The 17,316-nt window shown below is 39.1% G+C and overlaps 1 protein-coding gene across 5 annotated transcripts in view; it reads right to left on the bottom strand.

The window, feature by feature from the left end:
• Nucleotides 1-10,448, bottom strand: part of PDE5A (phosphodiesterase 5A) — a 160,605-nt gene extending 150,157 nt beyond the window's left edge. Inside the window, exon 1 of one of the 5 annotated variants that reach the window (XM_004479025.4) lies at nucleotides 9,695-10,448. In XM_004479025.4, the coding sequence (XP_004479082.1) occupies nucleotides 9,695-9,816 (122 nt within the window). In that variant the 5' untranslated portion in view covers nucleotides 9,817-10,448. Of the gene's footprint in view, nucleotides 1-8,266; nucleotides 8,463-9,131; nucleotides 9,361-9,694 lie in introns of those variants that run through there. The other 4 variants (XM_004479026.4, XM_004479028.5, XM_058293352.2 and 1 more) reach the window with 4 other exon arrangements.
• Nucleotides 10,449-17,316: the final 6,868 nt, after the last annotated feature.

The raw sequence follows: 17,316 nt of genomic DNA, 5'->3' as shown, positions 1-17,316 counted from the left end.
GTTATTTGAGATTTCCCATTTTTTATACTTTAAAATTATTCTCTAGGCTCATCATTAAGTAATGTGTTTGTATAAAACTAATAGGCCTAGGAGAAGCTTTCACCTCTTCCTGAGTGAGGTTCCCCATGGCACTGAATCTAGAAGCTTCTGCTTACTTTCATTAATGCTGACACCAAACTTCAGTAGAGCATGGTGTTGGTTAAGAGACCTAAGTGGGCTAGAACGAGGCTTCAACCCCACAACTAGCTCTAAGAGTATGGCCTTTGGTGCATTATTAACTCTCTGTAAATAGAACTAATGGCATTTACCTCATAGGGTTCTTAAGAAACGTAAAGGAATGCTGTATTTAAAGTGAAAGCATAGTGTCTAGTACACAGGAAGTGGCTAATACATGGTAGTTATTGCTTCTAAGTTTTAAGTTTTAAAGAATATTAAAGGGAGTATATTTTGAACTGATGAACTTTTTGGTAAAAATGAAGAGAATTTACTCTCTAGGCCTCTACGGAATAACAATTAGATGTTAGCTACTGCTTTTTATTAAGCCCTTAGTTTAAAAGCATTCATTTCTCTACAGAAACACCTCATATAGAATGATGGGGGTTGCTTAAATGTATATTCTCAAATTAGAAGTGAAAAAACATGGACTCCCCAGATCAGTAACTATACTTTACCTATGACATAATTTTCTGAATTCTACATAAAGACTAGAAGCTGAACATTTAATTAAGCAAAATGTACTCAAGAAGGTCCTTATTTGTCCATTACTAAATAGAAATTACTAATTTTCCAGAAATAAGTTACAGATTTGAGGAACTTTATTATTAATTCTGAAATAAAATAAAGCTGCTTGAAAACAAGTATGAAATAATACACAATAAATTATCTATGATGAGAGCCTTAATATTCTATAATAACCATAACGTTAAATTGGGGCTTGATTTTAATACTTGATAAAAACAATGCTCAGCACTCTGCAGTAGGTGATTTGGAGATTAAAGCTGGTTAATTTTAGTTCTTAACCGAAGGGGCGTGCGTGCTTGTGGAAAGTCCAAAAGTGGAATGATGCCTTGCCTTAAGGATGGCAATATAGCAAGTCCCTTTAGCAGTAACTTTTGGGGAGATTTACAAGGTGTCTCACATAAAACACCATGAAAAACTGTAGGCCCTGAATGATCCATAAAACAATGCATATGCATATTTTTTAGTCCGCCATAAAACAGTGCTCTTTTTTCTTTGTTTTCAGTGTTTTTTTCATCAACTACATGAATTAATCACTAAAACTTTAATTACAAAGAGTGTACTAAATTTTCTGTGTGGAAAGGGATGGATAATTTTTGTATGGAAATTTGCTAAAATTATCTGTAGGAAAAACACAAAAATAACTCACATGAAAAAAAGAAACTTAGATGTTTTCCCAACTCTTGGATCCTTATTTTATGCAGTTTTAGTTATGCTGTTTGCACAATCTGACCCGGATCCACTACTCATCCTCAGAAACATATTTAGGGAACAAAACCATTCAATCTGAGAAGCTGATACTCTGGCTCTTCAGGTGAAAATCAAGAACTCTTAGAGCTAAAAGAGATTTTAAAACTCATTTAAGAATCTCTCCACCTCAATTCCTCACCTACTCCCAATCCCCATTTTCTATCGCTGACGTTTACTAACTTGGGCCAGTCACGATGTTAATAGTAAGCCTAGGAACAAAATCCAAGACTGAACTCCCATCCCAATTCACTTTCCAGTATCTTACACGATTCCACAAATGGTTCTGCTCAAACCATTAATATAATTGATCTAACAAATGAGAAGGACACTGGAAGTCTATAAAGCCTCTATTCTGGTGTTCATATTCTCACTGACCAGAGTAAGGGAATGACTACTGAAGTTAGAAATATATTTAACACAGTGAAAAGAAACGATTCTCAAGGGAAAATGGTACACAAGGGGACATCACAAACAACTAAAAAGATAAAAGGAAAGAAACCTGAAATAGATTTTCAAGGGTTTCGAACAGTGGTTCCCAACCAAGCAGTAGTGCCAGCCCTTGGGGCATGTGGAAATGCATGGGTGTATCTGCTGCCACAATCGTGGGGGTGCTCCTAGCATTTAGTATGTGGGGCCCAGAGAGGTTAAACTTGCTGCAATGTACTGGACAGCCACTTATAGCCAAAAAAAAGGTATCCCACCAAATGCTGCCAACATCCACAGTTGACAAGCAATGGTTTAGATGAATAAATGCTTGACAGACACGTAAGAGGGTAATCAATGAAACAGGAGAAATTCTGTGGGCCTCCAAGAGTATCTTCCAAAAACCTCTATTCTGATGTTACAGTTGGGTCTGGCATGGTAAGTGAATGCTCGTTTAAAGTTATTTAGTGCTTCCAAGCTTTCTCCAGCTATGAAAACATCTGAGAAGCTTACTAGGACTAAATATAAATAAAATGCAGAATTGCTTCATATGGTTTTACATTCAAATTTGACCGAGAGTGGGACGGGACATAATGTTTTGTAATTTTCTGGGCATTCACAATCAGATGGTATGAAAGATGTTCCATGAAGGAAAACCTGCAAGCGAAAGAAAACATAATAATGTAATCTAGGCAGTAAATATGCAAATTAACTTGCTTTGCTTCTTAGATATGGGAGAGAATGGACTAGAACTGCATTTCTCAATCCCAGGTCTGAGAAGTACCAGACAGTCCAAAACAAATATGTTTTGAAGAGCTGTGTGTTTTTTCATGAAAATGTTTTAATTTTGTGATTTCAGACTGATGAGAGTTAAAACTAAACAAAGAAAAGCTGAAAGAAGTATGCTTTGGATTATCTGGATGACCATATTGTATCAGATAATGCTCTGCACAATTTTAGGGCTCAGGTTTACATTTGTGTTTACAATCACACTGCAGTCTAATGGTTCTGGGATACATGAAAAAATTAAAAAGGCAGATGTAATATGCAAATTATGCTTTCACACCAAGGGAAAAAAACAAAGCTGGCATGCTGTGCTATAGGAAGGAAAGTTTCATGACTGTTCAGAGATCCAGTGGGACAAATGACTCATCACAGGCAACTGCAGCAAAGGCGAGCTGACCTTACCCAATCCTTCATCAGGCAGTTACCGCCATATTTAATGTGGAATGAGTGATTCCAAGAATGCTGTGAATTTGCATTTGACTGGGGTTTTATCATTTTGCTTATCACTAACTTGTACATCTATTTTGCTTTGTTACCATGATTAATTTATACCTACTTATATATTTTCCACATTTAAATAATATTAAAATGAAAGAGGTCAACTTTAGGTGTGGGAGATGCCTGGAACATCTAGGTCTGCCCACATTAATTTGGGAACTGCCCCTCCTCACTGGTGTATTATGCTATGAGCTACATGATCCAGCAGAGTACTATGACAATCCTACTCTCCTGGATGTCACAAGGCTCCAGGGTAGGCACATGACCCAAGCAAGGCAGAGTAATTTGGGGAGGATGATGAGAAGAAAGCATCTACCTAACACCAGAGGTTTCAAACCTATATAACAGCCCGAGGAAACTTCTTCAACACCTGGAGAAAGCATGCCGAAGAATAAAGCCAACAGAGAACAACACCAAAAGGTACATGCACAGACAAACGGGCAAGAATTCTGAGAGCATTTAATCAGCTGAATTCACAGCCAAACTAACTCCCAGGCATTTCAATTATGTGAGTCAATTCCCTTCCAGTTTGAGTAAGAGTTCTCTCGCTTGTGACCAAAACTTTCTAATATACTGGAGATCAATAAAAATGTCTTTCTTTGAAAGGGATACATTACTAAAATTTGAGAAAGACTGGATTATATGGCTCCCTCTAATTCTAAAGTTCACTGATCCTATGTGTGCGTGTATGTGTGTATTTTAATTATTATGTCAGCTCAAAAGATCAAGCTTTTTACTTTTCTTATATCCTCAGCATTGGTATTTAACACAGAGTAGGCAAATGATGGTTCTTATTTTTTATAATTGTATTAGGGATATGAAATAAATGGGGATTTATTTCCTAAATTTATCTGTAGATAAATAGGTTATTCAGAAGATAATCTGCAGTCAGCTTTACCTTACAATACAATTTAGAATCAAGGAAAAAGTCTTGAGGGTAACAATGGCATATAAGACTTTAAAAATCATGTTCACTACCATCTAAAAACTAGAGAAATACAAACCATTAAGGGCTCTTTAAAAGCTGATTTAGAATATTTATCAACATGATTCTGAACTTAACACTCAATTTGCTTTACCTGTATCAAACACATGGTTGGCAATAAAAAGAAAGTCCTACCACTCACAGAAAATGAATAAAGTACTTACATGATAATATATCTATATATATAATTCAAAATAAAATGAGAAAACCGAGTCAGCAATTAAGATTACAGAGCTAAATATCAAATGAATGACTTCTATGGAAGATTTTTCTTCAATTTTTATTCCTAGGTATGTAGCTCACAGGCACTTTTTACTGAGAACCTGATATAACAGATATTTCCAAGGCCACATCAGCTGTAACACTGGTCAACTCAATCTACATCCCTGTGGCTAAACTAATTTCACAGGAAGTTCTGCAAAGACAGTAGCTAGTCTGCATTCTAAATTCAGAAATTAGTCATTTTCAACCCTCCATTATCAATCAACTCAGTGATTTATTTAATTGTGCTACAGTCCTTACTAAAGGTTTTTACCTTAGCAAGAGGTTTTTATCCTACAATCGGCTCTTAGAACAAAGAGTAAATATAACTCAACACAACAATGAATAGATTTAACAAATCATTAGTTTGGAAAATGTTTTACTGGGATAAACTAATAAATAGCAAGCAGTTGTGCTTAATCTTTTCAGATACAAAATAAATATTTCCTGAGCATTACTAAAACCCACTAGGAAGTTCAAGGAAAGTTCTAAGTTAATTTGTGCTTTCATGTTGGGAGGAAGGGGAGGATCTTAGTAAGACACCTTCTCTATAGCCTGACAAGGATCAAGGTATGAACTTTACCTATGCAACTTGAAAGAAGTATCAAATATTTTAAAAGAAATATCAGAGAAGTAGGTCAAATCACCAGTTTAGATAGAATTATGTAAAAAGGAAATACACAGCATAACCAAAATGCTAAAATATTGCTTATCTTAGGGTGCTAAGGACATAATCGTAAAAAAAAAAAAAAAATTTCTACAGATCTTAGGATCACAAACTGAAAGAACCAACTACTGTATCATTTATAAGTCTATTTGAGTTTGGTGCTATGCTAAGCAACTCAATACATTCTAACATATCTATCTATGAGTAATTGCTACTGCAATAATTTTTACCACATTTTCCAGAATTATGATCACGTGTTTTAGACCCTAAGTGGGTCTGAATTTAAAACTTCGAGAACCCCAGACTGAGTGTCTATGTGTGAAACATCATTTCAGGGGCTCCTATGGACTGCTCCAGGCAGGAAGAATTCAATCCACATGACTGCTTAAGGGCACTAAAAAAGGCAGCTTAAGAGTTGACTATAAAGACTGGTTATAAACAACAACACAAGGAAAAAAGGCCATTATTGCACCAGAATTACCATCATGAAAATAGTATAAGCAATATCAAAGTCAGATTTGGTCAGTGCCCAAAGGGTTTTATTATCTTCACACCAGAAACTGCTTAAAAATATGCTTAAAAAATCATGTCTAAAAACTGTGGAAAAATTCATTTTCCTATATAATATTAGAAATGATTTTTAAGTCGATAGCAATACTTATATCCACTGTCTGATTTTAATATAAACACCTTGCAAATAAAAATGCTTGAGCTTTTAGACATAAGAAGAATAATTACCAAGAAAAAAGGAAAGGAAAAAGCAAAACGAAATAATTCCAAACACAGGAACTGGCACCTCAACTAATAATATATCATACCTTTGCAGTGTCAAAAAAAATCTATCACAGAAAACTACATGGGAACATAAAACTTCTGTTTCTGGACTTTGATCCAAGCGGTCATAAAACTGTGTCCTCAGTTAGTATCTCCTATTTCCAGTATACGCCAAATATTCTCAAGCTTTTGCCTGGTACAAAACAAAACAATGCAAAATCAATCCCCTCACCCTTACAATACTAAATGATTTTAACATTACACACAGTCACAGAGCTGATTAGTACCTAATGAAAGGTAACATTATTCTAATATGCTGTCAAGAATAACAGCAGCTGTTAAGTGGGATTAGCACTAGGAAACCCTCAATTAACAGTATCTCAGGCCTGCAAGACTGCAAGTTGTCTAGAGTATGAGGGCTTGAGTTTTCCAGATGTTGTGGTTAAATGGTCACATATTAATCTTTATGCAATAGATTATGTTATGAATTGTTCAACTGACACCCTCAAACTGGCATAAACAGTTGTGATTACTATAAAGCATCTTTTTCTCTGCTCCACACTATAGCTTTTAATGAGGTGCTTAGCTCTGTATTTGAAATTAGTTACAGGAGACAACACAGCAACATACCTGCCTTCAAGGTCACTGAAATTTACAGGTGTTTAAATGAGAATTTAGGAATGCCAGAACCTCTTTGAGGAAAACCACTGAGTACAGATCATACACAGCCTTCTAGAGAAGCAAGCCCTGAACGTCAAACAAAAACAATTAAATCAACTAATGTAGAAATAGTTCCATCAGCAAGGCTTTTTACTGGCACAGAGAGGCAATCTCAGTGAACTTAAATTTATTTTGAATCTTAAAAAATGCCAAATTCCACTTATAGAACCACTCTGCTCCATGGGTCTTCTGAATCACATACGGTATTCATTTTGCACTTGCATTTACAAAAAAAGGGAGAAAAGCAAAGTAATGTGAACTTCTAGGTTAAAAAAAAACAACTAAGTATGCAATAAACTTTTACTATAATCATGCGATCCACACTGGACATAGCAGTTTGGCATTTTTATAACCAACAAATGTCCAACCTTTTATTCTTATTTAAAAAGTCTCCAGTTAATATCCCCGAAATATAAGCCCAGGATGTAATATATCATTTCATAAAGAGCCTCTGGCTATACTACATACAAGATCTTAGATTATATTCTAACAGAAAACTTTCAGCACTTTATATCTTTATATAACTCCTTAAAATTAGGGCCTGTACTATTTTTAGATACTTTGGGCCTTCATTTTCCAACTTAATATAAACTCTTTTCTTAAGACTTTATATATACATATCACTAAAAGAGCTCAGTTATTGACAACATTAACTATAATTATGTAAACTCTAACTGGAAAACAAGTCTTTTCATGGAATCTCAGATAATCCAAATTTTACACAATAGCAGTGTAATTTTGAAAAATGTAATTTTAACCCTACACTACTTGAAAGAAAAAGGGAAATAAATGTAACAATTCAATTTCAAGTTATTTTCTAATAAAGTGTTACTAGACTTTATGTTTTGGCAGGCCCTGAAAAATAAAGTGTTTTTTATCTATGACCAGTCAAAAACTAGCACCAAACATCTCCCCAAGGTTTGCATCTTTGAAGGAAGAGGGGAGAAAAAAGACAAGAGCATTTATGCTGTAGTATTAAGTAAATAACTTTCTCCTCTAAACTTACAATTTGCCTAAAAAACACCAAAGAGCACCCCTCACCAAACATACACTAAAAAAAATCAGCCCAGTTCTCCCCGCTCCCCATTCTATTCGCTATAATTCAGTGAAAGCAGAAGGGTGGGAGTGTGCAAGGATGAAAGGAAACTCGGGACAGATGGCCTCGACTAGCAGGTGACCTCTGAAAACTGTCAGCCCATTGCAATCGATAATCCCAGACCTAGATGACCCTAGTGTCCCACCCCAAATTCGGAGAAAAGTGTCCTTGAAAAGAAACCCACTTTCCTTTCAGGGTTAGCCACTGAATCTACCCTTTGGCTGCTCCTGATTTAGGAGTTTTGAAGGAAGAAGGCGAAAGGTGGAAAGGAGGTTTTTAAAAAGGAGGGCGGGGTAATTAAACAGAAGAGAGATTTGTCCCGAGCTGTCGGCGGCATCAAAAAACCCGTAAAGTATCAAATCGACACCAACTTCGGACGTTCGTTAGGAGAATCAAGATTAAAATAATGGCCCCACCGAAGACCCCAAAGTAATACACCGGAAAGAGAGAGGAGGAAGTCCAATGTCACACAGTGCATTTTCACTGAGGCGCAACCGCTCCAACGCCGGGTCCCCGCCGCGCCCACGGGAATAGTGGGGAAGGGAGGGGGGGATGCTGGAGCAAGTACCTGGTTTTGTCTCCAAAGGGCAACATAGCAAACCTGCGAAGTTCGAGGTGCAGACCATGCGGCTGCCGCGGATCTCGGACTCCAGGAGGCGCCGGGGGCGACGACTTTACCAGGTGCTGCCGGCAACTCAGAGCCCGCTCCCTTACGGCCCCCGCCGCCTCCGCCTCGCCGCCCGCTCGCTCGGCGCTGCTTCGCCCCCTGGCGGGGAGCGCCCGGCAAAGTCGCGGCCGCGCGCCGGCTAGTGGGAGCCCGGCGCCGAGCCCCGGCGGGCTCCTCCACCATCACCGTCCCGCGTGCGTCCCCCTCCCCGGGCCGCGGCGGCCAGCATCGGCTGCCAGATGGCGGCTGCCGGGAGTCTCAGCCGCCGAGGCTCGAACCCTCCCCCAAAGGGTTGCGTCCAGGCGTCAGCCGGAGAAGGCGCGCAAGACTCCGGTCAGGGCTCCGGCTCCGCACCAACTCCTCAGGCTTAGGGCGACCTAACTCTCCGTTTCTCCCTTTTCGTCCCTCTGCTCCAAGCCTCAATTCCCCCCCCCCCCCCCCCAACTCTTCAGTGAGCGTTTCCCACGCGCGCCCTGCTGGCTCCTAAGCAGCCGCCTCCAAAAAGACCTCACGGCCCTTCACAGCAACCGCCCTTGACCTTGGCTCCCGACCACAGAGCTGGCCTTAGGGGTCGACGCGGGCCGCGTGGGAGCAGTGAGCTCACGGTGGTCAGCTCCCTGCCGCGCCTCCCCCGCGCCCTTTGTGTGCGCGCCGGGAACCCCTCAGCGGAGCCCCTCCTCTCAGTGGCAACGCCTTCTGCGAAAGCTCGAGTGAAAGAAGGAGCGCGCTGAGGATCTGGAAGTGGGCAAAAGGCGAGCGCACTCACTCTGGGAAGGTTCCGGCATGTTGCTGCCTTCGGGCTTCCCCGTGGTCTCGCCCCTACCCCCACTTGCCCGCCCCGCCAAGGCCCGGGCTAGGGGGGACGGGGGAGGAGCGGAGCCACTGGGACCGAGTTGGAAACGGTGCTTCCGGAGCTGCAGGGAAGGGGCTCAAAAATTGTTTTGTTTTCGCTAGAAGGATTTATGGGAACCCGAAGACAGGAGAGGAGCTGGAATAAGGCCCGCGAGCGCGGGTGTATGTAAATAATCTTGCCCCAAGGTGGGCGGGGATTGGGGGGGCGGCCCATACTTTTTTTTCTTTTTGGTATTTGAACTGGGTGGGCAAGTTGTGTCGAATCCGAGGCTTCGATTTTCGACTGTGGTCACTCTAAAGTCGAGTTATCTATCCCTAATAGGACCAAGGAACTACCTCAAAAGAAAAGGGCTGGGAAACGGGAATTGTTTAATGGTGAATGAAGAGAAAAGTGGAGGATAAGGAGTAGTCCCAAGTAGAGCAACCCCAGGTCAAGTTCCATGCCCCAGCTGAGTCTTCCGTGGGTACTCTTCTTACCTGGTGGCTTTCCTAACAAAGTAAGAAAAGGTAAAGTCCTGGTGATCGTCCAGCCACGCCTCGATCGAGTCCTGGTCCCGCTGCTGCTGCGGCCGCCGGGAGCCAGGGCCGCCGGGTTCCATGGTCGGTGTCGCGCGGCTCTGCAGTTCCCTGGTGATCGTTTTCCACCCCAACTGGGGTCCCTCCCTCAGAGGAGCAGGACGCTGCCTCGAGACACTCCCCCGTCCTTGCACCGGTCGGACCGGCTTTTAGGAGAGGCTGCCCAGAGCCGGGCCAGCCTCCCGCCCGGCTCTTCCCGCTCTGCAGGGCTCCAGGTGTGGCGGGCGGGGCCCCCGGCGCAGCGATCCCGCGCTTTCCCGGAGGTCGGGCCAAGACGGGCTCAAGCAGGCTCTCCGTCCCGTGGCCGCCGCGGCAGCGACCAGCTAACTCACCCACAGCCGAGTGGCCGCAGCGAGAAGGAGACCTCGCGGCCGCTGGGGTGCGCTATAAACCGAGTCGGCTCCTCGGGAGAGCGCAAAGGTGACTGAGTGTTCGCAGTGTCCCGCTCTAGGAAGGGGAAAGTCGTAGTGTGCGGAGACCCCTCCCAAGTCCAGAAGGCGAGAGCAAGGGCAAGTCTCACCTAAAGGTGAGAGTTGTTGCTAACCGGGGCGCTGTTTCTTGGGCCTGGGAGAGTAAGGACTGTACCGCCTCGCTTCCCTCTACCCGTACTCCTTGGCCCGTCGGCTCACTCCTAGCTCAGTCGGTGCCGCGGTGCAAAGAGCCCCAGCCGCTGACCGCGCCCGGGCGAGGAGAGTTGGGGCCGCGAGGCATCAAGACAGACACCGTTCTGAATCCAAAGGAGACGCAAGCCAAGTGTTGAGGGTGGTAATTTCTAACAAAGCCTTACCTGTGCTCAATATTAATAATAGTAGTAGTAATAAATGCTTTTACCCATCGCATAAAACACGCCCTTTTCATCGCTGATTTTCTAGAAAAAGAAAAGTAAACTAAATAATCATGGGGCTTTGTGTATAAAGAAAGAAATAAGGACACCTCCGCGCATGGCGGTTAAGTCGAGCGCACCGGCGCTACACGGTACAGTGGAGAACAGTTAGTTACTTTGTTGTACTCCTCACCCAATTAGCACATTTTTAAATTAACTCATCATTTTATTTAATTGGAATTAACGCCCTCCTCAAAATAAGAATCAAAGTGCTCAGCCTTCCTACTTTATCTTGTCCTAACCCTGTCGAGCTTTGTAAAAAGGAATTGCTTTTTTAATCTTTCGCTTTGTCTTCTTCCCCATCTCCCTGTCCTGCTTTGGCAGTTTAATATGGTATTTTCAATGACCTAATTATTTTTGGCAGAACTAAATCTCAAGTTATATGTTTCACAACGTGTGAATGACACCGTTAGCAGTGATATACCCAGAGTGTTGTAGCTGACATACTTTTAACAAACTCCTTTCAAAATACTCTTGGCAAGAATGTAAGACATTACTCACTACACAGAAACACGCAATTAAATAGATAACCTGGGAATCTCAATTCTGTGTAGTGTAGGTGGTGGATTTAGGTTACCGGGAAGGCCTGGTACCTGAGGGGAGCATATTGCAAGGGATTGGGATGGGAGGGGTGATTTCAAACTATTCTGGGTTCTGGGAAGCTCAGATAAAATTTGGAACATACTTCCTGCAACTTCAGGTACTTAAAGGTCAGCATATTTTGAATTGTTATCACCCGGAACACTCCATTTTATTACTTATCCTGATTTTCTAAATTATTTTGTTTTCTTAATAATATGTTGGTAAGATTACTCTAAGCATCTTCAAATCTTGTTTTAGAATGAGTAGAAAAATAAGTAAAGAAAACATTTCCGAGAAACAACTTGAAAATTACTGCTAATACTATTTACAATAAGCAAATGAGAAGAGGAAAGCCCTCCAATGTATTCCCAATAAAATCTAAACTTCCTAATATGACTTACAAGGCTCTACATGATCTATTTTTTACCTACTTCTACTGTTAAATATTTTGGTCACACAAGTGGAAAATCAAAACCATGGATTATAAATTCCTTTTCCATAAAAAAGAGGACACAAGTTGAAAGAGTCTTATCTTTACTGTCTATTACTGTAATGCATAAGATAAAATCAAAAAGTATACTAAACAACTTCAGGCTAAAAAAATTCAACAATTTAGATGAAATGGATGAATTCCTTGAAAAGAATGACTAACCAAAACTGACACAAGATGACAGAAACAAAAGTCATTCATACATTGAATTTAAAATCAAAAACCTTATTACAAGGAAAACTTAAGGTTAAAATAGTTTCACTGGTGAATTTGATCACCTATCTAAGGGAAAAATAATACCAATCTTACACAAATGCTTTTCATTAAGCTCAAATAAACCTGAAACTAAAATGTGAGAAAGATTTTAAAGAAATCAATATCCCTCATGAAACTCATATAAAAGTTCTTAATAAATTATTAGCGAATTGAATCCAGCAGTATATTAAAAAGAATAAATCCCATGGCTAAACATAATTTATCCCAGGAACATAAGGTTGGTTTAACATTGATAATCACCTAATGCAACTCATCATTTAATAGACTATCAGGAGAAAATAAGGAGAAAATTGATGCAGAAAAAAGCATTTGACAAAATTTAATATCCATTCACGATTAAAAAAAAAACCTCAACAGACAAAGAATAAAGGAAAATTTTCAATTTGATAAAGGGGAAGTATTTTTAAAACTTAGTTATACTTAATGGTAAAAGTGAGTGCTTTCTCCATAAGATTGGAAACAGGGCAGGAAGTCTGCTCTCACCACCTCAGTTCACATGGTACTAGATGTTCTTACCAGTGTAAAAAAACAAACTACAGAAATTAGAAAGCCTAAAGACTGAAAAGGAAATAGTAAAACTTTGTTTGCAGACATGAGTGTCTATGAAGAATACCATAAGGCCTCTATGAAGTAACTACTAAAAGAGGTGAGTTAGCAAGATTGCAGCATAAATGGTCAATATACAAAACTCAATTGCATTTCTGTATACTGGTAATGAACAACTGGAAAACACAATTAGAAAATAATACTGTTTGCAATAGTATTAAAAACATGAACTACTTAAGGATAAATTTAGCAAAATATGTACAAGAATTATACACTAAAAATTATAAAGCAAGGGGAAGCATAGAAAGAATGACAGTTGATAGGTTTTTGTTTGTTATTATTATTATTGGAATAATGAAAATGCTCTAATAATGATTGAAGTTATGAATGCACAACTATATGATTATACCAAATACCATTCATTGTACACTTTGGATTGATTTATGCTCTATTACTGTGTATCAAAAAATTGATTTGTTAAAAAAATTATAAAGCAGGCTGGGCCCTTTTCTCCATAACATATGAAAAATTTCCACAACTCAATAATAAAAAGACAAGCACATTCATGAGAGAAAAACTGGTGAAAGGCTTAAGCAGACACTTTACAAACGAAGATATGTGAGTGACCACTAAGCACAAGTAAAGGTGCTTAACACCATTAGTCTTCAGGAAAATAAGAATTAAAAACCACAATGAGATACAAAATTGGCAACACCCAATGTTGTTTCTTGTTGCCTATGTAACAGCTAGCACTGTGGTATATTGCTGGTAGGAAGTAGGGGTGGAAATCCACTTTGGAAACAAGTACAGCATTTTTTTTGTGTACCTACATTTTTCCCTATTAATTTCATTCCTACATAATTACTCAAAAGAAATAAAAAATTATGTCTCCAAAAATACTTGCAAAAACATAATCACAATAGCATTATTGTTAATAACTAAAAATTCCAAAAATCCTAGGTGTCTCAAAGGAGAATGGATAAAGTTTTGATATGTTTATCAAATGGAATATTACTCAGCAATAAAAAGGAATGAACTACTAATATAGTCACCAATATGGGTGATTATAATAAAAAATATGTACACAAAATAATACATAATTGTATGATTCCAATTAAATCAGGGGTTCTTAACCTTTTTTGTTCCACAGACCCTTTGCCAGTCAGGTGAAAACCATGGACCCTTTACTAAGTCCACACTTTCTGGGTATTATTAAATAAATATATCACACCTGCACCAACACATCCCCATAAGAATGATGTTTCTTTAAATTTAAATTCAAGCTCTCAGACTCCTTGTTAAGAACCCCTGATTTAAATGAAGTTCTAGAATAGGTAAAACAAGCCTAAAATAAAAATAATTAGAAAAGTGGTTGCCTTTGTGGTGAAGTCAACTGAAAAGAGGCATGAAGGAACACTTTGGGGTGATAGAAATAGTCTGTGACTTGAGAGGAACGTGGGCCACGTGAGTATGTACATTTGTTAAACTCATCAAATTGTACACAAACGAAATTACTTTATGCAAATTTTACCTAAAAATCTATTTAAAAATTGAACTCTAATTAGTAGACCTGTTTTTTGTATAGTTCTAAAATAACATTCTGCATATTCTAGGCTTGAGAGAAATGAGTAAATATATTTGTGTATGTAATGGGAGTCAGGTTTCTCCCTGTTGGGGAATGGAATTTATGCATATAGAAGGTATATTATGTGTCTATATATATGGAGAGAGAGATAGGGGATGGTGAACTCACATGGCAAGGAACTGTAGGCAGTTTTTAAGAGCTCTGAGAAGCTGTATTAATCAGGGTTCTCTAGGTCTAGGAAAAAGAACTGTCAGGAAATGTATGTAAATATTATGAGATTATTATAGGAATTGATTTGTGCTGCTATGGGGATGGGCAAGTCTGTATTTTGTAGATCAGGTGGCAAACTGGGAACTCCAATGAAGGTTTCAATGAATTTGCCAGAAGCAGCTGACTGGCTGAAGAAGACATGGAAATTGCAAATTTAAGGCCTTCAACTGATTGGTTGAAACTTTTCTGAGTTGAAGGCAATTCCCTTAGTTAATTGTAAATTTTATCAGCTATTGATGCAATCAAATTACTGATGATTTACATCCATGAAATATCCTCACAGTAACAGGCCAGTTTTACTTGACCAAACAACTGGACACTATAACCTGGCCAAGTTGAGGTATGAATTTAACCATCACAGCAGCTGGTAGTTCAGCTGATATGTAAGAGAGCCTCCAACCTTCAGCCAGCAAGAAAATGAATCCTTTGGCAGTGCCTCCTGTGTATTGTATGTAAATATGTCAACAATTAGCATTTGGAGAAGGGTAGTTTCTTTTAGTGGTCTTTCAATGTTTTATCGGAGATATTAAGATCACATTTTATACTTAGCAGCATTAGGCTCACGTGAGATAGCCAATTTCTAAGGACAGTGTTGGAGCACATGTTTCAAATTGTTGCATAGTAGGGATCAACCTCATTTTTAAAATGCCTGAATTTAAATCAGCTCCTGATTCTCGACTTCAAGGACAGAGCCAACTTATGAATAATAATACTGTTACAGTGCAATGTTTCCAGCCAGGACAAAAAATTCTCTTTCCCAAATCAAACATGGGTTTTTCTACTCAAGACTCTGATAGCAGCCAAGAATTCAATTTGATATACAAGGGCTGATCCATGTGAAAAGATGTCATGCAGAAGATGGTGAGCAGCTGTTCCTCATATCAACAAACGTTATACAAAGAGGAAATGAACTTACGTTACAACAGGAGAGACTTTTGGACAGATACTAGACACACTTTTCTGACAAAGGGATATAACACAGATGGGTACAGGACTAAACACAACTGTGAATGCTTTCCCTAGAGACTTTTACAAATGAGTGGACCATCTGTTAATAATGCTTTGAAGTCCTGTCTAAGAAGCAGAGAAACCTAAGGAGCTCTTGACGTTCCTCACTGACCTTTCACCTGCATATGGAGAATATGTTAAATGGAGGAAGTGAGCTGCTTACATTGATAAATACTATTAACCACCCATAAAAACGTAAAATAACATAAACCTCTTATACCCGGAACAAACTATACAATTCCATACTCTTCTATTAAAGAAGAGATTCTATTCTCTAGAGAAAATATCCTGTACTAGTCAGAATGATTAAATATAAAATAATTAGTTTAGAAAGAAATAGCAAGGAGTGGAATATTTTTAAGTCAACTGCATCAAGGTGTGACACACTTAACTAAAAATCAGTTTAAAAGTAGGTCATTTGAAATAGACTTTAAAAGTTGAAGGGAAAAAAATGTGTATTTTTAAAAGGAAATCTAGGGAAATAGAGGTTTCCTAATTTTGAATTTCTAAATTTCTAGTCTAAACAATCATATGTCTTTCCATTATAAAATATAGATAAAATATTTTGGTTGGTATTTACAGAGTCTCATTATTAAAATCTCAAATGGCTTCGTAAACACAATTGTGGATCCAGGCCCCTCTCAATTATGTAAGGAAAAGTGCAGTTTAATTATCATGCCAGAGGAAAAGACTGGAAGTAATTTTCATCTTTTTGGAGTAGCCTTTTGATAAATATCTCTAAATCAATTCTTTAAAAAAACTCAATTTTTTAATTCAATAAAATCAGTTAAAACTCAAGCAAGACCCCAACATTAAGTATACTATAAATTGTGCAAACATTTTCACTCAGTTTTTTTTTTAAAGATTTATTTTATTTATTTCTCTCCCCTTCCCCCCCACAAGTTGTCTGTTCTCTGAGTCCATTTACTGCGTGTTCTTTGTCCGCTTCTGTTGTTGTCAGTGGCATGGGAATCTGTCTCTTTTTGCTGCGTCATCTTGCTGCGTCAGTTCTCCGTGTGTGCGGCGCCATTCCGGGGCAGGCTGAACTTTCTTTCACGCTGGGCGGCTCTCCTTACGGGGCGCACTCCTTGCACGTGGGGCTCCCCTACGCGGGGGGCACCCCTGTGTGGCACGGCACTCCTTGCACACATCAGCACTGCGCGTGGGCCAGCTGCACACGGGTCAAGGAGGCCCAGGGTTTGAACCCCGGACATCCCATGTAGCAGACAGACGCCCTAACCACTGGGCCAAGTCCGCTTCCTTTCACTCAGTTTTATACATGCCTTAAAAACACTACATTTTAAAAATAAGCCAAAGGCCGTGTAGAGATCTAGACTAAGTCCAAAGGACAGTCTCTTTGATAGAGTCTTAGCGACAAATCAATTTTCCTATCCCTTTCATATATGGAACTTCACAGTATATTGAAAGGGAATAACTTGCATTCATTCTAATTTGGAAGTTTCAGGATAAAATTCTAGGTATGCTTCCAGAAAATGTTGTCTTTAAATGATAGCATTTCCAAGAAAAGTAATCAATAAATCAATAGAAATAAGGAATTACATCCACAAAACAGGTCCCAATTCCTTTGGTTCATTTGTTTTCATTCTTCTGTGGTTATCAAATCACTGAGATGGTTCATAAATTAAAAGCATTGCACAAATTATTTCGGCATGAGAGTAAGGAATGCATAATCTCTTTATTAGGGTAAATCATGTATTAACAAGTATTGTGTCTTCAAAATATTTGTAAATATCTTGAATTTTCTTTCATTTTTCATTCTTTCATTCTTTCTTGTAATTTGGGGCTTAAAGGTCCCTGTGAATCTGAAAAACATTTAAACAATGCTTTAAAACTCTAGAATTTATCAAAGCAAATTATTTTCT

Source organism: Dasypus novemcinctus, chromosome 1 (assembly GCF_030445035.2).
Source record: "Dasypus novemcinctus isolate mDasNov1 chromosome 1, mDasNov1.1.hap2, whole genome shotgun sequence".
Lineage (NCBI taxonomy): Eukaryota > Metazoa > Chordata > Mammalia > Cingulata > Dasypodidae > Dasypus > Dasypus novemcinctus.
This window is presented reverse-complemented; position numbering and strand designations above follow the sequence as displayed.